Source organism: Coturnix japonica, chromosome 1, assembly GCF_054131305.1.
Source record: "Coturnix japonica strain WE chromosome 1, WE-NBRP24, whole genome shotgun sequence".
Taxonomy (NCBI): domain Eukaryota; kingdom Metazoa; phylum Chordata; class Aves; order Galliformes; family Phasianidae; genus Coturnix; species Coturnix japonica.
In genome coordinates this window covers 51085064-51108802 of record NC_140663.1, presented here as the reverse complement: position 1 = coordinate 51108802, position 23739 = coordinate 51085064, and the positions used below count along the sequence as shown (strand labels likewise).

Below are 23739 nucleotides of genomic sequence, written 5' to 3'. Positions count from 1 at the left end.
CCAAGTTGTTCCTTGGTTAGATGGTAAGAATCATAGTCATAGTCATAGGATGGCTGGAGTTGGAGAACCCCCCTTTTTCTGTGAATCATTAAGATTTAAACTTCTCAGAACTGGACCAGTGGCTAGTCCACATCATAGCAGCCCTTACTGGGTTCTGCATCATGTAGACCTTTTTCTACATGTTATTTTACCAAAGTACTCTCTCCCTGAGACAGTGAAGAACAGCAAGAGGTCACTGAAATCCTGTTTCCCTCTCTACTCCTGCTCTCCACAGCCTCCCAGGCCAGAGAGCCATACCAAGTAGAAGCCAAATGTCATGACATTCAGGCCTCTCTAGGAGGAATGGTGATGAACTCAAGATCTGGATGGTCTCCCTGATTTGCAAAAGTTCATGTGCCTTCTCTGGGTTTATGAAAAGAGTCCATTTGTGGGCAGTAGAATAGAGACTAGACTACTTATTCCTCTTCCTCACTGCAGTTAGGGGAAGAAACTTACCTAATGGTGAAAAATCATATTTGGTTCAGCTCTCAGAGAGAGTGAAGCAGGTTGTGGCCCCTGAAACCCTCACATGGTAGGTAGTTCATGGCTCAGAGGCAAGGCATGGATTTTTGTGAGACTAGGAAGAGGATCCATGCTTTTGAACAAATCACCTGCTGGCCTTTGCTCAGACGCTGTGGGATAAAAGTGCACCAAATGAAATAACAGATAAAACACAGACATGGAAACCAAGACAACCAAGAACTATGGACTTCAGGTGACAGAAATAACCTCAACAGATCAATACCAGACGAGGCAGCACAGCAAAGCCTGCAATCTCAAATAGTCCTGTCGGATTGAGAGGCGAAGTTTCTCCCATTTCAGAAGCGATAGAGTCAGTCACACGCCAGGTATAAAATACAAGCACCAGACACTTGGCATTGTGCAGCTACCTGACAAAGGCACTAAGTTAGTTGGGCTCACTTGAAGCACAGCCTTTTTATATTTTCAAAACACCAAGTTCCATGCAAGTATTCAGGCTGCCATGGCAACATGGTACATTTGTTCCTGAGTGTCATTTTCCATCACAATTGGCTTCCCCCCCCCCCTAGAACTTTGCCCAACTTCAAAACTTTGGTTGCTGAGGCAACATCTCCCCTTGAAGGGAATCAATTGGCTGTGCCCATCTGTGCCAAGACAAGGGCTGTTCTTTGAAGACCAGCAATCTATAGAAGGGGAGGATGTGTTAGGGAAGCTAAAATATATCAGGAAAGCAGGGTGAGAGGAAGGAACGGTGCTGTGAAGTGGCTCTGGAGGGGCAACACACGCCTCCGCAGGAGGCAGGTGGGATGGGCTCTGAGTGGGAGGCTCCAGGCTTAGCACAGGCGAGATAATGTGCCGCATTACGTCAGTGGGAATATGAAATGAGGCCTTGGTGTGGCAATGCTTTGCCTTCCACGTATCCCTTCAGGTACTCATGGAGATGCATAGTCCTCACAAGACCTCCAGGAGGAAGGAATTTGTCACTGGGTTGGTTTGGCACAAGAAGTGACTGAGGCGGGGAGAGCTTGAATGAACTGCTAAAGGTCATGCAGTGAATTAGTGGCTCATATAGGAAGAAGCCCCCGGAGGTGCTGTGTTTCATTTGTAAGATCACCATTCCTCTGATATTTAGCTTGTGCTTAAATAGAAACCAGATTTGCCTTCCGCGGAGAAGCACTGCAATCACTTTTTCTCCAGCTAACACATTACAGTCCTCACCTCTGCTATTTGTCAGTGTCTTTGGAACTGAAATGCACTGAAGCAGGGAGCCCGCTTTCTGGACAGCCCTGATCCACACTCTTCCTGAAATTAACACACAACTAGTGCAGGAGGCCCTGGAGGGGGGTGGGGTATTGCTTCAGCAAGGGTTCTCCAAAGCCCTTGTTCTTGCCCATGAGCCAGTGTCTTTCTCAACCTGGAGATGCACACAGTGGATGCTGCTGAAAAGCAAACCTGATGAGTACGTTAAGGACTAGGTTTGATACCAGCTTCTACTTGTCCAGAGGGCATCACTGATTCATTGGGTTCACTTGCCAAGTCTCCACTTTGCAGACCGTGTCTCAGTGCCCCAGTTCCAGACCAATGATAACTCTGATGCTTGTGTATGGGTCACTAGAGATTAGGTTTTGATTTCTTTCCATTTCAGCAATTCATAGCTAACTGAATAAGCGGAGTCAGATACAAGCCTGCTGCCTGTATCACCACCTGCCTGTTCTGAATCTGGGTCATTTTGGCATTTAAAAACACAAACAGCCAACATAGCCCTGCCGGGCAGAAGCAAAAACAGTAAGCAAACATGGGAAGTGCTCTTGATGTCAAAAGCGAAACACAGAGACACAAGAAGCAGCAGGCTCTGACTTTTTCCTTCATTTATTTGTCTATGATGTTTCCTGCCCAAGGGTGTTGAATTTTAACTGCCTCTTCCATGTTGATGGAGGAGACCAAAATTGGCCTATGGCCCTCATATGTTTGGCAAGGCACCTCCCCGAGGGGCTGCATCCTCTGTATCCTGGGACCTTTTCTTGTCTACAAGTGACTGCAAAAACAGTCTGAGGAGGGATGATGATTTTTCTCAGATGATTTCCAGGGGTTGCACATGTCCCCAATTTTCTCTTGTCTGGGCACAAGAGAACTTGACCACAGGGAGTTTCCCTCACCAGTCCTGGATGTCTCACTACTTTGGGCACTCAAGTTCATCACTAGGAGCTTTGGCCAAGGGGATGACACCCCGAGATACTGCATGGTTCTGTTCCATGGGTGATGCAGAATATCCCTCGTGCACAGCTGCAGGAGGGGCAGGAGCGGAGAGGAGCCCAAAAACTCATGACATACTCCAGCACATGGAATTTAGAAGAGAATGTGAGGAAAGACTCGGGATCTATCCCCTGCTTGCCCATACCAGTGGGGGGAAAGGCAGTCTTCTCTCATGCTCAGGCATCTGAGAGTTGCCTGAGAGTATCTTCCTCCCAAAAGCATGACTTTCAGCTGCTGGATAGCCTAGCAAATCCTGCAAAACATATCTGGACAACTGCCTCATTAACCATAAGCATAGCTCTCCCCTGTGGTTACAACAGCTGCCCATTGGAATAAACAGGAAACCATTTTATCCTCTGAGGAGCAGAAAAGGTGAAGGGATCACAACTGCAAATTGTGTGTCTCTGGGTTTGGAGCATGCGGCAAGAGCCACAAACAGATAGATTTTCTGCTTTTTCTCATACAGCAGATACAAAAGTTGGCCTTCCCCCTCTGAGCTGATCCTCTGACCTAATGTTACCCTCTTCTCCTGTGCAAAAGACAGAAAAGCAAAACCCTGGCCTCACTGCTGAGGTTTTGAAGGAAAGCAGACGGATAGTAAGCTATGGAGATGCACTGCAGCAATGTGCCTACCAGGTCCCATAAAATGCGGATCTGTCTCATCTGATTCTGCACCCCCACGTGCGGTTGTGCTGTGTGGACCTGGCCACAAATGCACATACTTCTACACTTTGCATTCCTGCCAGCTGATGATGTTCATGAGTGAAAACTCCAGGCTCCTCTGTCATCAAATTTAATGGCAACTTTAGAGTCTTTTCGCCCTCTGGGACGGCAAACAAAGAGGCTGTACCTCAGACAAAGGCAACCAGTGAGCATTTGCTCCAAAACTGCTGGATTCTTTCAGTGAGAGCTGGAGGGCCTGTGGCTTGTAGGTCAGGTGAGCTAGGTTTGATGAGACTTAACACCTCAGGTTGCATTCCAGTTCAAGACGAGGATAGCTTCACCTTCTTTACCTTTCATGTATCCACTACTGTAGGTTGCATCTGCATCTGAGCATGCTACAGTAAAATGATGCTGGTGGAGCACAGCGGTAGAAATGTTGCTGTGGAAACCATGGTATTTTAATTGTCTGATTGAGGAGAAGCCAGGTAAATCAGGCATCGTGTTTTCACAGTAACAACCACTCTGCTGCCAAAAAGATCTGGAGTGCTACACAGGGCTCTGCCACTTGTGAGAGCTGCGTGTCACTGGGCAAGCCATTCCCACCTTCATGCCCTTTGGTCCTCCCCAACCCAAGCCACCATCCTTTGCCTGCTGGACCCATATAGATGGCAAATCTCCCACATTGGTGACACTCCATTTGGGCATGGCATCCCGATCAGGTCATCAAATGCCTCCTCAACAAAAAACATATGCTTCATAGAATTAAAGAATCATTAAGGTTGGAAAAGACCTCTAATATCTTGTCCAACTATCCAACTCCCACCAGTATTGCCCACTAAACCATGTCCCTAATTACTGCAACTACCCTTTCCTTAAACACCACCAAGGACAGTGACTCGATCACCTCCCTGGGCAGCCTGTTCCAGAGCAGTACCACTCTTTCTGAGGAGAATCCCATTGGCATCAGCCCATTGATCCAGCCTGCCCTCACTCTGTAGGGCCTTCCTTCCCTCAGGCAGATAAACATTTCCTCCCAGCTTGGTGTCATCTGAAAACTTACTGAGGGTGCTCTCAATCCCCTTGTCCAGATCATCAATAAAGATATTAAACAGAGCCAGACCCAATACTGATCCCTGGGGAACACCACTTGTGACCAGCCACCAACTGGATTTAACTCATTCACCAACCAGTCTGGGCAAGGCTCTCCAGCCAGTTTCTTTACCCAGCAAAGAACACATCCGCCCGAGCCACGGGCTCTCAGCTTCTCCAGGAGAATACTATGGGAGAGTCAAGGGATTCACTAAAGTCTAGGTAGGCTAAATCCACAGTCCTTCCACCATCCACCAGGTCATAGACTAGGTCACCTGGTCATAGAAGGAGATGAGTTTGGTCAAGCAGGACCTGACTTTCACTTAGAAGATAAATGAACACTGAACGTACACCTTGTTCTGACATGATGGTCTAGGACAGTGATATTACCTCTATGCTAGGTAACCCATCAACTATTGCTCTAGAAACTTCAAAATACCTTGAGCAGTGTTCATTTAACTCCTCAGTCCTAATTACAGGGAATTTCATCTTTGTGACCAGTTGTGACAGAGCCTGCAAAGTACCAGGCGCAGTTTGAAACCTGACAGATCCCATCAGGTGGAGGTTTCCAGGCGGGAAAGATGCCTATCTATTTATAGATACCTATTTATACCGCAGAGGTACTGGATGCTGATGAGCACACAGCATGTGGCCAACTGCAGATAGACCTGCTTTCCCCTCAGCAAGTATTCCACAGGTGCTTTGATCAAGGCAGGCAGATAAGGCTCCTTTGCTTTCACTCCAAGGACCCCAAGTCATCTGGTGCAAAAGGCACCTAAACCAGCATTGCCTGGTCAGGAAGTACCAGATGGTCCAGAGGATATTCTCTGGTGGGCATTCCTTAGTGACCCATTTCTACTAGGAAGCTTTGAGAGCTGATCCAGCACATTTAGGCTAGTGTCCTGTCCGCCTGTTAACTAGCAGACCCCTCTGCTCTCCTTGTGAGGAAGTTGTAGGTCGCCATAAGGCCTCCCCTCAGCTTCCTCTTCTCTGGGATAAACAGCAATGGGAACATGCAGATGTGTTCATCTCACATCGTTGAGCCGTGGTCCTCAGGACTCTGCAGTTTAGTTTTGTTTTACTTTATGGACGAAGTGACACTCACAACATGCTCAGAGTTCACACTGTTGCACTGCAGCAGCTCTCATCCCACACAGAGATGGAACAGAGCGGAGTGGCCCAGATGTGATGACTCAGCTTCCAGCGCCAAGAGCCCAAAACAAGCCTTCACCAAAGCCCTTCTCTGATACACATGGGGAGATTCTGCTTCCCATTTGATGCCTATGCTGCAGGAGTACCCACGCCATTTGGCTGTCCTGACTTCCTTCCAGTCAACAGAGTGAGGTCTTTGGCCTCTTTTAGATGTTTATTTTGGATAAAACCTGCTCTCTGCCCTGGCACTGACACAGCTCAGCTCTCAGCACAGGGTCAGACGAATCTCAGCCTGGCATTCCCAGACCTGGTCCTGTGCCCGTGACTGCAGCAGGTTAAAGGAGGTGCAAAGTCACTCTGCTGCACTGCTGATATGTTCCAAGTGTCAGACTGGTTTCACTCTCTGCTGGCTGAGCAGTGGGGAACTGCGTGGTCAGCTAAGGACACTCAATGATTTTGCCCCATGCCTCAGCACACCAGAACATCAGAGATTACCAACAAGTACAGCTAACTGTCTCAAGCAGCTGAGGAAAGGTCTGCTATTCTCCAGGGATACCACTATCAATGTAGATATTCCAGTAATTATGCCTTTACCCAACTGAGAACTGCTATTTCCTCCCCTAGATTCTCCTCAGCAGTGCTATTCGTAGTCAGTAATCTCAAGTTCCAAGATAATGTCAGAGTTGTGCGTATCCCAGCTCTTCTTGTGGCTGAGCTGCATACATTAGTTGCTAAATAACACTGTTTCGAGCTGTATGTACGCTTACATAACCTCATACCATATAATCAACATGTTTCATAGCACGAAGAGATCAATCATTCTAATCCCTGTCACTGAAACATTCCTCTGCTCCATATCACGTCATGAAAACAACAACAAAACCAACAAAACATCCAATGTAGATTGATACACCTTGAGATGCTGCTTCCTTTGAGCCCTGTAAGCACACCATGGTAGGCTTTGTGAATACCAGAAGTCAGCAGTCAAGTAAGCCATAGTTAGACTGATACTGCCAGAGCCTTCAGAGCAGGGATGGAGGTACTGGGAAGGGGTGGTAGAGGCTACAAGATGCATGGCACACCTGCCAGACCTGGGCTATAGCATGTGGCTGGATAGCAGCCATGGTATTATGCTGATTCAGGGTGGTGGTGGTGGCCCTGCTTTGAGCTGTGCCTGGATGCAAAGCATGGTAAAACACATTTGGGAAGTTCGGTGTGCCTCCTGCAGTGAGGCACAGGGACAGCTGGGATGAGTTTTCCACACACCTGTCATCATGCAGAACCTCCTCTCCCTTTTCAACCCCAGCAAAGGCGAGACTTATCCAGAAAAAGCAATAAAACAGAGGCTGGAGGGCAGAAGACTGTCCAATGAAGAGCCAGCCTCATGAAGGCCACCATTGCCTGGGAAGGTACACCTGACTCTTCAGCCAGCTCTGGCCCTGTCCCAAGTGCACCCACACAGAAGCACACAAAGATGCTGTAGAGCCCCAGCAGGGCACAGCCCAGCATCCTCAAGGCTTGAGTTCCCTCTGCTGGCCCTGAGCATCTATTCCACTAACAAAGCTTGTGCAGTCTGCTCTGAGGTGTGGTTTTTTTTGCAACCTGAAGGTCGCTCTGAGACATGCAGCAGCTTCTACCGCATGCACAGCACTTTTGCATGCCCAGAGCTGTGACAGCTGGGAAAGCACAAAATAATAAAAAAAAAAATCAGTTGGACAGTGCAAGGTTGCAAAGGAAATCCAGCAATACAAGACAGCTGCCACATACAGCACAACTGCATCCCATCGCCCCTACCAGAAAACACACAGAGCGCAGGTGAAGCTTTTGCTAAGCAGGATGTCCCTCCTGCTAACACATACATGAGGTGGCAGCTGTTCCTCTCTTGTACACCAATGCTTTTCTCAGCTAATGCCAGCAGGGGCCCAGGGCTCTGCCATGCTTCACTGAGGTTTTTGCACAGCCTTTTCCATTGCAGGGTGATGTGTTTTTGCCTCCTAGAGTCCTTTGAGATGCAAAAGAAGGGTGAATCAACTCCAGCTCCTAAGCAGGAAGGTTATAAAGCCTCCAATCCCAATCCCACACTGCTTCCAAAAGAGAGATGGAGATACAACCCCTCTCTCCCCTCCAGACAGTCAAGGACCCTGAGTTACCAATACCAGCTTTTATTTTAAAACTGACTAAAAGCATTTGGAGTTTCAAGAAAAAAACTGCAACAGAACACCCAAGGGGAAGCCTGGCTGCCTCAGACCTTGGCTTCAGAGGCCCTGGTTGGTTGGCTCCCCAAGGAAAAGCTTTCAGATGTGGCCCCATTGGGCTCTCATCAGGCAGATAGATGAGCAGCTGTCCTCTTCCAGGGAGGGGACACGAGGTTACTTGATGCGGTATAGAACTTTGCGTTGCATGCGGTGCTGGATCTCCCCACGGCGCATCATCAGCTGCAGCACCTTGTAGATGGCGTGTTCAGGGTATTTCTGGAGAGGGAGATAGCAGGGTGAGATGAGCTGGCGAGGAAAAGCTCAACACAGCCCAGCAAGAACTGCAGCCACTGCTAAAGGCTGTGACTCTCTGCAGGACAGCAGGAGCTGCTGCTTTCCTATTTCAACATTTCAGGACTGAGTGCAGCCAGTTTCCTGAGTCAAAACATTCTGGATTCAATGCTGGACTTCAGTCTATTACCAGGTATTACAAGATACATGAACAGCCCCAAACCTGAACCCCAGCACTCTGACAGAGAAGAAAAACCTCACTCTCCTCCAACTCCACAAACACAACATATGCTGCTCCCTACGAACAGCTTCAAAAGCAAATATGACCAAGGGGCTCTGCAGCTGCCTCCCAGGGAATGAATTCCCACAGCAGCAGTGGGAGTTGCCTGGTTCCAGGGCACAACCCTTGCCTACCTGCCGTATGAAGTCCTGCACGATGCTGTGCTCTGACACCTGTGAGCCAATGGCAAAGCGGCGCTTGAGTTGCTTCTCAATACGGGACAGCATCTCTTGGTCCTCCTGCGTTGTGAAGCCTTCTGCCCCTGGGGGGGAGAGAGGTTGCAACCAGATGTCACTCTGAAAGCCAAAAAGCCCATTTCCCATGTCTCCCACCACATACACACACACACATCTCAGAGATCTTGAGGGAAGCTGTAAGCCAATGCAGCATCATCCATCCTCACCTGACAAGCTGCCTGACATGGCTGCATCAAGCGTGGACACCTGGAAGAGCCTCAAGGCCTCCTCAACATCAGCCTCAGTGGCAAAGGGTTGCAGCTTCATCTTGCTGAGGGACTCGGCAATGCGCACAATGGCCTCCAGTTGCCTGTGGATAATGAAGATGCTCCAATTCCCCACTTCCTACTGTAGCCCCAAGGGGTTTTCTCCTTCCCCCAACACTCCCACTCACAGCATCTCCAGTGTCGCCCCACTCACAGTGGGCTCTCCCAAACTACAGCACCCCAAATCCTCCAGGTTATCCCAGGCAACACAATGACATAATCCCAACCCTGAGGGTTTTGGTGGGTACGGGAGGACAGCAACATTCTCCCTCCCCACATAGGACCAGGCCCCATGGCTCTCACCTGACAGTGATTGGGATGCTGGAGCGGCGGTCACTCTCCTGCTCATGCTGCCGACTGCCGCTCCGCATCAGGATGTAGCGGTTCTTCAGCTTCTCTGCTGCTGCTACAGACAGCCGAGGGCCACACTTCCTGTGTGAGGGGACAGGAGAGGTGGCATCCTGGGCAGGATGTCCCCTATGTGCTCCAAGCTGTTCTCACTCGCATCCCTTCCAGGGGAGAGCCCTTCCAAACCTAACCCCTATCAGCCCAAGAATTCGTTCCTTTCACTCAAAGGTGCTTGAGCTGCCTCACAACCCACTCCATGCTCCCAGTGCCAGGTGCAGATGGACCAGACCCAGCCCACACATCTGCCTCACTGCACACTGCAACCCCAGCAGCACCACGTGATGTGGGCACAGCCTAAAATCACCCCTCTCACTCACGTCCGACAGAAAGAGATGAGCTTCTTCAGCTTGTTCAGCTCGATTTCACCTTCCACAGCCTGTGTCTGCGTCAGGGCACTCACATGCAGGGACATCACATGCTTGGCCAGTGTCTAGGAGAGCAGGAAGCAGTCAGACCGCATGAAACCTCCCTGTCATCCAACCCTCCCCCAAAACAGGGCAGCAGCTTGGCAGTTCAGTGATGCAGTTCCGTTGATACTGAAGAAGGCATCCCCCAACTCTACTCCCAGTGCTTATGCCTGGCTCTGTTGTGACAAGCAGAACTATGGGACCACAAGAAGCTTGCCTTGCTTCAATGTGTCACGGCAGAAGCCTAAGAATCATAAAATTGCTTGAGCTGGAAGGAACCCTTACAGGCTATACCTAGTCCAGCTCCCCTGCAATGAACAGGGACACCTACAGCTAGAGCATGGTGCTCAGAGCCCCACCAGCCAGATCTTAAGTGTCTCCAGGGATAGGGCATCTTTCTAGGCAGTCTGTTCCAGTGCCTCACCACCCTGACTGTAAAAAAAACCTTCTTCCTTATACCCAACATAAGTCACCCCTCTTTTAGTTTGAATCCATTTCCACTTGTCCAATCACAACAGATCCTTCAGCCACATGCTATGGCTGTGTAAGCTCCCATGCCTCAAGCCCCAGCTGAGCCCACCACCCCGACCCACCATGTCTCGTTCCTCATTGTGCTCATCCTTGACAATGAAGATCATGTCGAATCGAGACAGGATGGTAGGCATAAAATCAATATTGTCCTCGCCCTTGGTCTCGTCCCAGCGTCCAAAGACAGAGTTGGCAGCTGCGAGCACTGAGCAGCGGGAGTTCAGTGTGGTTGTGATTCCGGCCTGTGGGGAAAAAGGAAAAGATGGGGTCAAGATCATGTCCATAAGACAGCAGGGCTAGAAAACTACTAACTCCTAGTATGAGCTCCTAAGCATTATGCACAAACTCATCCTCAAGCACTTATACTTAAGTAAAGTCAATTTAAGTAGCACTCAGTTGCACTGTAACAGTTCCACAATGGAGAGGGGTCATCCACCATGAGGGGCCCCAATGAGCTGGGCCCATGCATCCTTCTGGAGGAAAACTGGCTTCTGCTGAGACTTGAGCATGGCTGGTTTCTCACCTTCGCAATGGAGATGGTCTGCTGCTCCATGGCCTCATGGATGGCAACACGGTCATCCTCCCGCATCTTCTCACCCGAAGTGGAAGAAACAAGGAGGGGAGAAAAAAAGCCACTGTCAGTCACCTCTGGAAGACTTCAGCTGGACACCAAGCTCTGTGCAGCCCACGTACCTTGTCAAACTCATCGATGCACACCACCCCCCCATCTGCCAGCACCATGGCTCCTCCCTCCATGAAGAAGCTCCTTGAGGAAGGGTCGCGGATGACTGAGGCTGTCAAGCCAGCAGCGCTGCTGCCTTTCCCTGAAGTATATACCTAGTGGTGCACAGGACAAGGTGGGACAGCACATCAGCCACTGAAGGACCCAACAGCCCATTGCACCACCATGCCGTGGCCAGAGCTGAGGGAGGAAAGGCAAAGCCCAAAGGGAAAAACCCTCAACAAGCCTCAAACCAAGCAGTTGTGATACACCGGAGGGCTTGCAGACATACAAATACAGGTATTAAGTACAGAACATAGAGTGATTCATTTTTCGGTGCACTGCTGCATTAGCTTTGTTTTCCCCTTGAGGAAACAATGTGGTCAGAGGCTGACTTTAATGGAGGTTACGAGAAAACAGAGCTGAAAATATAATTTCATGCCTGGGCTCAGTTTGGAGATCTGTGCCTGAGGTATAGTCAGCTTCATTTGTTCTGACCAGGGAGCACCTCTGCTGATCTAGTCTCAATAATAAACAGCAGCACTGGCCACCGCTTTGGACATCTGCAAACCTGACTCATACCACCATTAAAGGCATTAATTACCTGCTTCCCCTTCCCTCCCTCATGCACTGTCCTCTGTCCCATCTCCCCCAGGCTGGCACCAGCAGTTCCAGTTCACACCTCCACCAGCTGCTCTCGCTGGGGATGCATGAGTGGGAATCTGCCAAGACTGTGGTCATCAGTGGCATGCAGGGAGCAGAAGGAAGAAATGAGCAGACACTTCAATGCACCTACCCCGATGGGAGAACACTTCTCTACAAACTTCAGTAGCTGTGATTTGGCCGTCCCAGGGTCACCCAGCATCAATAAGTTGATGTCTCCTCTGCGGGTCAGCCCATCTGGGAGCCTGGAGCAGCAGGGTGGGGAGATGGGGGAGAGATGGTGAGCTTTTATCTTGGTAACAGAGCATTGCTGACAACAGCAGGCAGACTGTATAAATCACCAAGTTGGCTTTTCCCCACCTCTTGCGAGAGCCTCCAAACAAGAGGCAAGCAATGGCCTTCTTGATGTCAGTGCTGCCATAGATGGAAGGCGCGATGCTCTTGGCAACCATCTCGTAGATGTTGGGCATGGCAGTGAGGCGGCGAAGTTCCTCCTCTTCCTGAGGGGTCACTGCACCAGCAAAACTGTGTCCTGCACAGGGAAGAATGAGGCAACAGTGAACAAACGGGTGTTTCAAAGAAAAATACATTGTGTCTCTCACACCCACTACAGCCAAGAGCCCTTCTTGCATCTCATGCCAAGTGCCACCAGGTCTGAAGGGATGGAGAAGTCAAGCATTTACTAACCTGAACCCTCCACATCCACCTGAATGCCCACCACACGGATGTAAGCGCTTCGGATGCCCACACCCACATTGTCCCGGCTTTTATTCTTGCTCTGGGCAGACTTCTTGATGGAGTAGATGCCCATGATGGTGACTCTGTTCCCTGGGACAACTCTGTCACACAAGTACCTAAGAAGATTAAAAGGGGAAAGCAAAGGATGGTGGTGTGAAAATGATGGCACCACCAACATGGTTGGACAAGATCATCTTACTGGTGTTTTCCGAACTTAATGATACTACAGTAATAACAGTCAGTCAGGGGAGAAAGCAAGTAAGCAGCAAGTGATGCTGCAGGATGACCATGAGATACAGCAGCAAGGCCACAGCCCACCCAGAGACCCAGCTGTCACCTGTCACAGTAGAGCTGTAGATGCCGGGGCATCTCCCCATGTGGCACAGCATCAGGGGACTCCTGCAGCTTCAGAATCTGGAAGTCGACACACTTGCACTTGTCTGGCATGATGAAATAGGGATCCAGCGGGCACCTGGGACGGCCGGCCTGTTCTCTGTGTAGAAATCAATGGGGAAAAGTCAGCCAAGTGTAGCACTAGGGGCATGGACAAGTCACAGCTGCCCACACCTCTCAGGTCAGAAAGGGGCTGTTAACAGCCAAAGGTTCTCCAGCCTCCCTCTTGCCTCCAGCATGTCAGAGCATCAGCACAGACCCAAAGCAGTGATGCTCCCTGTGAATACTCTCAGAAGCACCTTCCTCTCCCCTGCTGGCTAAAAGCAAGCACAAAGGTAACTCATTAATGACACAGAAGGTAACAGTGCAGGCTCCATGCCTTGACAGGGCATATTTATTTATAACCTCATACATGAGGCAAACACTAAGTGGTTTCTGGTGAGAAAGCAATTAGCAGTGTGACAAGGCTGCCATCAACCTCAGAGTCTCTCGAGACATCAGCTCTGCCTATCTGCACTGCTCTGCTACAAGCACAGGGAGACAGGGAGCAGCTCTGCATCCTGCTGGCTCCTCTGCAGAGCACCATCAGTGCCTGACTCCATGCAGGCAGCCATGGGACTTTTGGGGAGGATAAAACACAAGGGAGGAAAAGACCCACTGGAAAGCAGGAGAGAGGCTGCACAGTAGCTGTGCTGACCCACTTGTGAAGCCAAGGCTCAGGAAGCAGGCAAAAACTATGCCAATCCCACAGGCCTCTCAGGCTGCTTTAGAGATAAGGCAGAGAAAATAAATACTGGCAGGTTTGAGTTCAAAGACACAATCCATCAGGATCAGCCCATATGAATGCTGCAGCACAGCAGCAGCCTAATGCTTGCAATTTGTGCAGGCAGCAAAGGCTGTAAAACAGGATTTGGAAATTAACAGCAAAGTAACCTTATAGAATTTAATGGAAAACAGCCCTTCAGGGGAGGGGGACGTAGAAACAAGAAGTTTGCTCAAACAGGACAAGAACTTGGTAAGGAAGATGGAAGAGGAGCTGAAAGCAGAATTACAGGGCAACTGAGGCTCCCCAGTTCAAAAAGACAGGGAATTTCTAGAGGGAGCCCAGCAGAGGGCCATCAAGGCAGTGAGGGGTCTTGGAGCATCTCCTTCATGAGGAAAGGCTGAGAGCCCTGGGGCTGTTCAGCCTGGGGAAAAGATGCCTGAAAGGGGATCTTATCAATGCTTATACGTATCTAATGATGAAAGGGGGGTCAAGTGGATGGGGCCAGGCTCTTATCAGTGGTGCCCAGCGATAGGACAAGTGGCACAAAATGGAACACAAAAAGTTCCATACAAATGTGTGAAAAACTTCTTTACTATGAGGGTGACAGAGCACTGGAACAGGCTGCCAAAACAGGCTGAGGAGTCTCCTCTGGAGAAACACAAAACCCACCTGGACCCTTCCCTATTCAATCTACTGTAGATAACCTGCCTTAACAGGGGATTAGACTAGATGATCTCCAGAGGTGCCTTCCAACACATACGACCCCACGACACAGCCCATCCTACCCCACACAGCCCCAGGTCAGCTCTCACGTGTTGCATTTCCTGGGCAGCGAGTAGCCCTCCAGACCCGGGCGCACTGTGATGTTGTTGATGGTGTTGCGACAGCTGCGGCACTGGATGGCAATTTTGGTGGCTTTGGCTCTGATGGGGGTCGCTGCAATGACAATGCCAGGGATCTTCACCAGGTGGGACATCTGGTCGGACTGGAAGGGAGAAAAAGAAGGGAAGGTGAGGGAAACACCACTGGAGGATGGATAGGAAACTCACTGTGCTAAGGAAATGCAATGGCGCTTCCTATGTTTGTGAGCCCACCATCTTTCAGGCTCACCTTCAGGCTGCGGATGTTGGCCGCGTTGGCATCAGACCTCAGCATGACCTGTATGTCTTGGAGGGCTTCTTCCCCAGCAGGACGAGGACGAGTGACCTCATCCGCCACCTCCTTCGCTGCTTCTTCCAGCTATAAAAGAAACAGCTGTCAGGACCACCCTCACACCACGACATCAGCACATCACGTGTCCCATTCCATCCCTTACCAGCTGCAGGTGCTCAGCAGGCTGTTTGTACAGATAGTCAGCGAGATCCTCATCAAAGCTGGCCAGATCCTCCATCTCCACCTCCACCCAGTACTGGCCCAGGTTGTAATGTCGCTTAAGCTCATCCCTGCAAGGCAGCAGGCACAGGATCGGGGTCAGGGCTACCCACAGGGCTCCATGGGGAGGCTTCAGAGTGAAGCTCATGAGGAAAACAGCACTAATGGAATCAGGGGGACAGGGGCAAACCTTCCACCCCAAACACAGTGTGATGTGCCATCAGCCCTGGGACAGCAGCTCCAACATGGCGCTGCCCACCCTGCAAGGAGCCCTCTATGCTCTATATGGAGAGCAGACCAGCACTGCCGCCCACCCCACAGCACCTGTATTTGAAGGTGAAGCCGGTCCGGTCCGTTCCCACGCGGTACTGCCGCAGGAACTCCTTAAAGCGCCGCTGCAGTTGCGATTTCCGCACTTGCCCCTCATCCGCCGATGCGTCCACCCCAAAGCTGTCGCTGTAGTAAATACCGGGATCATCGAAGCCCGACATGATGCCCGTATCTCACCTGCGGGGCGAACACACGCTCACACCCAGGCACCCCCGCCCTGTTACACCGCTCCAAGGCCCACAGCCGCCCCACGCACCAACAACTTTTCGCGGCAAAACCAGTGCCCGGCAGACAGCGATCGGCAGCGCAGCCCGCTTCTGATTGGCCCGCCCGAGGCGCCCCGCTGCTGATTGGCTCGGCCGGCTCTTCCGCCCCGCCACAGCTGGAAGCGCGCCGCCTCATCCCTTCCGCTGATTGGTCGGGGCGTTACGTTACCGCCCTCCGGGAGCAGTTTGGCGCGAAATCTCGGGGGGAAGGGCGGGAGGGAGGGGAAATGGCGGTCGGACGGTACCATTATGGAGGGGGAGGGGAAGGGGAAGGGGAAGGGGAAGGGGAAGGGGAAGGGGAAGGGGAAGGGGAAGGGGAAGGGGGAGGAGAAGGGGGAGGAGAAGGGGGAGGGGGAGGAGAAGGGGGAGGGGGAGGAGAAGGGGAAGGGGGAGGGGGAGGAGAAGGGGAAGGGGAAGGGGAAGGGGAAGGGGAAGGGGAAGGGGAAGGGGGAGGGGGAGGGGGTCCTATGAAACCATTGCTGACGGGGGGAGTGTGGGCTTTGAGCACGTGCTTTCATTAGGCAAAAGATGGCGAATAATTGGTACTGAGACATCAATAGGGCAAGAGGAGAGGGATTTAAACTAAAAGAGAGGAAATCCAGTTATACATTAGAGAGAAATTCTTTACTCAGTGGGTGGTGAGGCACTGGCACAGCTGCCCAGGGAGCTGTGGGTGCCCCATGGCTGGAAGCTCAAGGCCAGATTGGATGGGGCCCTGGGCAGCCTGAGCTGGAAGGTGGCAGCCCTGCCCATGGCAGGAGGTTGGGGCTGGTTGGGCTTTATGGTCCCTTTCAACCCAGCCTATGATTTTTTTTTCTACCATCTTGCTGTATTTAGCTGTATGTGTGTCAGGCCCTGGCAGGGATTGGGGTTGCGTGGCTGGCACCAAAGTCTGCTGTTGCATGGCTGTTCTCCATCTGGAGGAGCTGTGAGGTGGGATCAAGGCTTGATATACGCTTGGTATCTGGGCGGTGAAGAGTTAGAGGTACTTTGTACAACCAGAGAACATTGTTCTATTTCTAGGAGCGTGTGGGAGCTGAAGGTGTTGGAGCAGAGTGGGAATGGGGCTGGTTCTGAGAGCTCCCACCTCCCTCTGCTCTAATTGCTACACACAGGGAGGGAGGAAAGACCCCTCCTCCTCCCACTTAACAATGGAAAACACAAGGCTTAAAGACTTTCCATTGAATTTTATTATGTATATAAATTATATAATCAAATAAAAGAATGACACTGTATCTTCAACAACCATCATCTCTCAAAAAAAGAAATTAAAAAAAAAAGAAAAATGATTAGAAGAAGATTTAACACCTACTAGTGTCATATAAAACAGTTCTATAGCCCACGGGAGACGTGTGGCTTCACAGAAACAGTGATCACAGTGTTATCTAGCAGTATAAAACATTGAGCAAACAGAGCTCCAGGAGCTGCATAGTTCTGAGGCAAGAAAGGTGTCAAAGCTGCTTTCCTCCTTCTGTGGGATGTTTGCAGATACTCTGTAGAATAATTGCAGCTCTTGGCCGTTGGTTTTAGGCTTTTCCAGCCCTTGGTCCTGGTGGTGATGTTGTTAGTGTGTGAGGAGAGCTTGCAGCAAGCAGGGAAAGGGCCTGGAGCCCCTTGCAGCACTCTGCTTTCTGGGGAGAAAGGTCTCCAAATATTAGTGGCAGAGCTGAGATCACAGCACCCAGTCGAAGGGATTTTCCCTCGGAAGGACTGGGGAAGGTGGATTAGTTCAGGGTGAGGGAAGGCACGAAGAGAAGGCGAAGGTCCTGCTCGCTCACATGGCAAATAAGCCCACAGCGACTGTGGTGGCGATGAAACCGAGTGCCAGGATCCACCGCACCAGGGGAGAGGTGGTCAGCATGTCTGCCTGCATCCTTCTTGTCCTCTCACTTTCCTTCGCAGCTGCTAGACCTGGTACAAATAGGAGAAATGAGCAGGTGAAGACAGAGGGAAAGAAGCTGCTTTCCCCAGTGCCAGAGCAGATCTGGTGGAGCTGCCCAGGGGAGGAGGACCCCTGATGGGTGCGAGAGACAGCCAAATAAATACTTAAGATAAATTAGTAAAGGGCATTTAGTCTCCTGTGTCTCATTGATTCAACTAGTTTAAGACTCTGTGAATCACAGAATCCATAGAATTCATAGAAGTAGAATCACAGAATCATTAAGGTTGGAAAGGTCACAAAGATCACCTAGTCCAACCACTGACCATCCCCTTCATGCCCACTGACCACGTCCCTCAGTGCCACATCCACATGGTTCTGGAACATCTCCAGGGATGGTGACTGCACCACCTCCCAGTTCCAAGGCATCACCTCACTTAGTACACCAAGCAAATAGTCTCCCTGTATAACTCCAGAATGGAATACTTCAACCAACACCGTTTTATTTTCTAAATTCCTATCTCTGTAGGTTTATTGGGAAAGGGGCAGCAAAGATTCATGGAGGAATTTTACTGTCCTTTCCAAAGAACTTGCTTTAAACTTCCTTAGTGATGTGTGAGACCAGCATGCTTTTGTTGTAGGCTCAACAAACCGGACTCCATAAAAAGCAATTGCCTTTCTTGCTCAGTTCAGAATCAGCACTTGCCAGTAGGTGGAGATCTTTGCAAGACAGCCTGAAAAACCAGCCTGTAAATTCCCTGCTCTTGAGCTGGCTATTTTTACCATTGAGAAAACCACACTTGTGCTAAACTCTGCACTCTTTTCCGGAGCTATTTTGAATCGATTTCTCTGAAAGGCAAGGAAATGACCAGTGGAAGATTTAAATCATAAAGACAGACTTGAGCAAGGCCGTGTGCCAAGACCAGAGCCAAACTGTGAGTGGCAATATTAAACCCCTGCCTTTGCAAATGCCTTACCATTTTCATGTGATTTGCTAACATTCCTTGCGCGGACCTCTGCCTTCGGCTGCACAGCATGACCATTCTCCTGGCTGTTGGACACCAGCTTCTGCAGCGCCTCAAACACCTGAGAAGTAAGAATGTTATAGCAAGATGTTGCTTCTTCTCCTTTGTTTTTGCCCTAGACACTTCGGGAACTAAAGGAAGATACAAGCTTTCAACCCAAGTTAAAGAATCATAGAGTCGTTTGTTTTGGGAGGGACAATTAAAGATCATTTATTCCAACTCCCCAGCTCCTGCACCCCAGGCTCTCGGGGCTTTTTGTGCAGAGCAGGGTCCACCTGTTCACTTTACAGGTAAGCTTCATGAGAAGGAGAAGGCTATTGCACACGTTCTGTTCAATCCCCAGAGGAAACAGAAGAGCCTTTCAGGGACCCACTGCTTGCTAGGCTCCCAGTCTGGACAAGTGCAGCCACACAACTTTAGGCTGCTGTAAACCACAACTTCCCGTAAGCTCCACAGCAGAAATACCGGCTTTGCCATTCCCTGTGGCTGTTATCTTATTTGAAGGAGGGTGTGGGCAGACAGGGATGGCTGGTTGTTACTCACCTGTATATTTAGCAGGAATGCTTTCTTGGCTTCCTCCAAGACTCTTTTCTTAGTAGCGTGATCCATCTCAAGGGCGTTCATGCGGGACCGATAGAGCTGCTTGAACTTGGTGGCGTTGGAGACTCCATCGAAGGTGAAGAAAGCCAACCCTTTTCCAGTGCTGGGCAGCTGAAGGGCTTTTTGGGCAATTTTCTTCAGCACCTGCCCCCCAGACAGGTCTCCCAAATAGCGAGTGTAGGCATGGGCCACCAGCAGCTCTGGATTCTTCTTGCCAACATAGTGGAGCCTCTCAACGTATTTCTGAGTAGCCTCAGGACATGGGATCTCTGCCCTCCAGTTGCTGCCATAGAAGTACTCCAAGTCTTTCTCCAGGGCATCTTTCCGATGTAGCTCCGTTGGAAAATAAACAGGAGCGTAGACAGGGTTGTCCTTGTTACGTTCGATCTCTTCCTCCAGAGCAGAGTAGATGAAGTACAGGGATGCCGTGACCAGCTGAAACAGAAGAGGATGAGCTACATGTGAGTCTGTCTGCTTTTGGGACAAATCCCACTAAGTTACTCATGCACACTCAGTATTACACTATGCGGTATATATGTTATGTTGCAGGTTTCCTGGACAGCAAATGGAGATGCAAGGGGCAGTGAGACACCATCTAGCCCATTTCAGCATATGCTGGCCTTACCTACCCTTAAAAGCTGCTGCCTTTATCTTCGAGTTAAAGTTCTCCCAGCTTGACATAACAGAAACTTAAGTCACTCCTCACCTGCTCTCTTCATCCCCCCAGCCAATATAGAGAGCATTCCCAAAGGCACATTTCCTAATGTACTGCTCCAATCTGAATGCTTACAGGAATGGAGGCACCCCTTCGCCTCATTCAGCTTCATTCGGGGAATGCCTCTTTGGTTGCCCCAGGGAGACAAGATATAAGGGACAGGAGGCCTCTGAAAGATGCCTTTGTGAAGGATCACTGTGCAGCTATGTGCTCATCCCTCTGTTTTGAAACCACTGTTATTGTTTTTCCCAGCTTACATGCTATTTTCGTCTATATCTGCCAGCTTTTCCACGTGGCATAAGACAATCTGGCTGTGTTCTTCCCTTCCATGGGCACCCTGTTTGTAGAGGCTGTGTACGTATCTATATCCCCACTTCTCGCTTACACTGAAATCCCTTATCGGCAGCAAAGCGTAGAACATGGAGGTACAGAGTCAAAGTCAGATTGAGGGGAATTCGAGAGAAAGCAGTTTACCCTCCCAACAGAGGGATCAGTACTGCGGGAATGATTTCAGCTTTTCACCACTGCAAACAGGACTTTGATACACATACAGGCAGTGACTTTGTTGTGGAAACTGATCTGCAGATCCCAGGAGTCACATGTCAGGGCAGGTAAATGGGTTTGCCAAGAAGGTAAATAAGGGGGGAAAGAAAGATGTTTTTAAACAATAACTCATTATTGGATTGGAACCGAAACAAAAACGTTGCCCAACCAATGAGGAAAGATTAACTTGGCCGGTTGTTTTAAGTGGTTCAGTGGGGAAGGTGGCCTTTGGAAACTGCTATTGCTATTCAAAGCCCGGCGTCACGTCCCATTTCCCATCACTGGGTAAATATTTTCTGGGAAACCAAGCCGTGCTCCTGAATCTCAGAGGCCTTTCTTCATCACCGGCTTGTCTCAAAGTCCACTGCCCAACGAGTGCCCCATTCCTATCAGCGGGAAGTCAGCGCCTGCCATTGGATTCATGCTTGACTAAGTGCTGTGAATACAACCTGTCAGAAATAAATGGACTAATTTCTGTTCTCGTGCATTTATCTATTGAGGAGCTATTGGACAACAAAGCAATTAAACCACGGGCTGGATCGTTAGCTGTTATTTGCAAAGCCGTGCGTCAGGTCCTCCGGCCTCCTGGGAATTTCTCAGCCAGGTGTTTGCATTGTTTTTGCTCACGGCTTTGTTACGTGGCTCAGATCCATCCTGTTCCTAGCCAGGACGCAGACTAGTACCGGCACATAGCTCTTACACTTCAAGCAATGCAACAGGCTCCTACCTGCTGGCAGCAGGCACAGCTCGCTCCAACTCACTCTGCCTTTGAGCAATTGCTCCCGATCTCAGCTCTGCTATAACCCCAGTGACGGCTAAAACACTGTCAAGTGTGGTGCCAGAGATGATCTCACAGCCTCACTTCATTGCTATTCCATCATTATTTCTAGCTGTAACCGCTTAGAGCACTCTAAATTCACGCTCCATTCATAGAATTACAGAATCTTTAAGGTTGGAAAAGATCACTGAGGTCATTCAGTCCAACATCAGCCCACCCCCACCATGCCCACTGACCACGTCCCTCAGTGCCACATCCACACGGCTCTGAACACCTCCAGGGACAGTGACTGCACCACCTCCCTGTGCAGCCTCTGCCACTGCAGCCCCCATATCCAGTCTGACCCAATACCTGCCCACTCTTCTACCTCTTTTAACTACATGTGACAGTAGCTCTGCCGTGCTGTTACACGCTACCTTGAACTCGTGGAGGGACACCTGTCCCTTCTGGAAGTTCTTCATGAAGGGTGTGTTCTCTGCCTGCTCGTGCACCTCCTTGGTGGCTTCCTTCAGGAGCTCCGACAGGTCCTGGGACATGCTGGGCGAGGGAGAGAAGCAAAACAGATGTCAGTGTTGTTGCTCTGCTCCAGCCAAAGGGACCTTAGGAAAAGGGGGAGCCGGGGACAGCAGGAGAAGGAGCCGAGCCGGGGACAGCATTGCCAGCATTCCCCCTCCGTCCTGAGCGGGGAGCACGGCCAGAACGCATCCAGAGGTGAGAGGAGAAGCGCAACTGAAAGCAGGGCTGAATACAGCACTGCCGGCTGAGCGCTTCCGTCTCCTCCCCGTCCCGCTCTCACCTTTCAGCGCCGTGTGGCTGCGAAGTTTCCATCCTTCTCCGCCCGCTCTCGAGCCTCTGTTTCCCTCTGGTTTCCTTGTTCGAACCCGCTCCCGGGACGAGAAGCGCTGCGCTTTGTACCCGGCTCCTGCTCCCGGCTTTATACAGGCGGGCCACGTGAGCAGCACAGCCGCTGACCTCATGTGAGCGCGCTTCTTGCAACACGCTGCACTTCCCTTCCCACTGCTGGGCCCCCCCGCAGCCCCCAGGGACGGCTGGGAGGGCTGGAGGAATTCACCCCTGTAACAGCACCAAGGAGGGGATGCAGCTTCTGCAGCATCTGCCCTAGAAAGAGGCCGGTGTCAGTGTTTTATCACCCACGGCTGTGAGCATCTTCAGAGCCTCTAAAGGCACAGGGAGCTTTGCATACTGAATTGGTGTGGCAGGTGGGCCCTGCAGTGAGCAGCACCATGTGTGAGGTGGTAGAGGAGGACAGCAGGCCATCCCCTCAATACCCTCAGCACCCTCAGTACCCTCAATACCCTCAATACCTTGGGGCTTGTCACATCTGCTGTGTGCAGACTACCAAGGTGTGATGCAGGGCTTCGGGGAGACTGAGGCAGGCTGCAGATATTTGCGAAAGCAAATAGGTTCTCTGATGTAGGACAGGAGAGTTGGACAAGGTGCTCCTGCTAGTTGCTGGCTGCTCTGCTGTTTTGTCTGCTGCGTCAGCCAAGGAGGCAGCCCGCAGATGTAGTGGGGCCCCTCTTCCATCTGGAGCTATGCTGGAAGCTCAGCTAACCAGGACGGGGAATGCATCATTCATCTGTGCTTTGGGAAAGCACACATTCTGCCTTGGAGCCAAAAGAGTGGGGCACTTAAAGCCATCATTACCCTGCTGCCATGGACTGGAAAGGGGGTCTTCTGTCTATCTGGCCACCTGGATTTGGGTGGGCATCATATGTCCTCTGCACAGCTGAGCTCGGTGCAGTGTTTTGGGGTGGCCTGGAGGGATTGTGCACGCACACAGCTCTGTGCTGGGCTGACATCTGGAGACTGTGCACACTCAGGAAGGATTACTCAGCGCTCCCAGCCTGACTCAGCCATGCTTTTCCTGTCTTGCTCTGCTCTTTAAAGCTACAGAGTGCTCTAGCAAAAGCTGGCTCTTACCCTTAGGCCACTTAATGCGTATTTTGCTATTGGGTAAAATATATTTATTGGGATGTCCAATTCTTTGAAGCAAGCATGAAGAAACCTTTAACATCCCCTGGCTCCTAGACAGAGGCCAGACCTGCCTCAAGACATCAGTGCAATTTTTGCCACTGGACTGGCTTTGAAATGAGCATTTTCCACTGGCATCATGTGCTTACAGCACAGTTCTCACTTCTTTCAATGAGCCCTATTTGGACATGGGAAACTGGAACACACTGAGCCTATAATTCTGCTCAGGGGAACAAGGAAAGATATGAAACTGAATGATAGTATTCATTACATGAGTGTGTAATAATATGACAAGCTACCCTCCCTAAACCATATTCCTCCTTTCATCCATGCTCTAAGATCACCCGGTCCAACCATCAGCCCATCCCCACCATGTCCACTGACCACATCCCTCAGTGCCACATCCACACGGCTCTGGGACACCTCCAGGGATGATGACTCCATCCCTTCCATGGGCAGCCTGTGCCACTGCAGCACTGCTCTTTTGGAGAAGAAATTATTCCTAATATCCAACCTGAACCTCCCATGGTGCAACTTGAGACCATCACCTCTCATCATATCACCTATTTTTGCTCTGGGGTGTCCTCCAATGTACCATCTTCTGCATCTGGGCCTTTGCCTTCTCCTGGGTTAGTCACAGGAGACAAGGTCACAAGAGCCAAGGCACAG

General features: G+C 50.5%; 2 protein-coding genes and 1 long non-coding RNA gene across 4 annotated transcripts; 1 reads left to right on the top strand and 2 right to left on the bottom strand.

Annotated features, from left to right (window-relative positions):
• Positions 1-7822: 7822 nt before the first annotated feature.
• MCM5 (minichromosome maintenance complex component 5) lies at positions 7823-15592 on the bottom strand. 2 transcript variants are annotated; one of them, XM_015863474.3, is made up of 17 exons: positions 15526-15592; positions 15264-15446; positions 14884-15010; positions 14679-14807; positions 14381-14553; positions 12747-12902; positions 12359-12525; positions 12032-12203; positions 11805-11916; positions 10981-11124; positions 10811-10876; positions 10353-10529; positions 9670-9782; positions 9248-9376; positions 8846-8988; positions 8577-8704; positions 7823-8147 (listed from the first exon to the last, which is right to left on the bottom strand). In XM_015863474.3, exons 2-17 carry the CDS (start codon positions 15428-15430, stop codon positions 8046-8048), a joined length of 2205 nt encoding a protein of 734 aa, XP_015718960.1. In that variant the 5' UTR covers positions 15431-15446; positions 15526-15592; the 3' UTR covers positions 7823-8045. The 2 variants fall into 2 exon arrangements, with proteins under 2 accessions (XP_015718960.1, XP_032300919.1); XM_032445028.2 differs by having other exon boundaries at positions 15264-15542.
• Positions 15593-16371: 779 nt separating this feature from the next.
• On the top strand, positions 16372-16821 carry LOC146762411 (uncharacterized). Its single transcript, XR_014935486.1, has 2 exons — positions 16372-16468; positions 16559-16821. It is a non-coding gene; the product is annotated as an uncharacterized LOC146762411 (long non-coding RNA).
• HMOX1 (heme oxygenase 1) lies at positions 16708-21981 on the bottom strand. The gene is made up of 5 exons (XM_015863488.3): positions 21872-21981; positions 21492-21612; positions 18983-19474; positions 18392-18500; positions 16708-17446 (listed from the first exon to the last, which is right to left on the bottom strand). Exons 1-5 carry the CDS (start codon positions 21901-21903, stop codon positions 17310-17312), a joined length of 891 nt encoding a protein of 296 aa, XP_015718974.2. The 5' UTR covers positions 21904-21981; the 3' UTR covers positions 16708-17309.
• Between the last annotated feature and the right edge of the window lie 1758 nt (positions 21982-23739).

Coding starts and splice junctions, on each gene's coding strand:
- MCM5 (XM_015863474.3), bottom strand. CDS start 15,430: ATGTCGGGCTTCGATGATCCCGGTATTTACTACAGCGACAGCTTTGGG. Junction 14,554..14,678: donor CCAACATCCGCAGCCTGAAG/GTGAGCCTGAAA, acceptor TCTCCCTTCCAG/TCCGACCAGATGTCCCACCT. Junction 12,526..12,746: donor CTACAGCTCTACTGTGACAG/GTGACAGCTGGG, acceptor TAATCTTCTTAG/GTACTTGTGTGACAGAGTTG.
- HMOX1 (XM_015863488.3), bottom strand. CDS start 21,903: ATGGAAACTTCGCAGCCACACGGCGCTGAAAG. Junction 21,613..21,871: donor CAGCCACACGGCGCTGAAAG/GTGAGAGCGGGA, acceptor TCCCTCGCCCAG/CATGTCCCAGGACCTGTCGG. Junction 17,447..18,391: donor TAGCAAATCACATGAAAATG/GTAAGGCATTTG, acceptor TATTTGTACCAG/GTCTAGCAGCTGCGAAGGAA.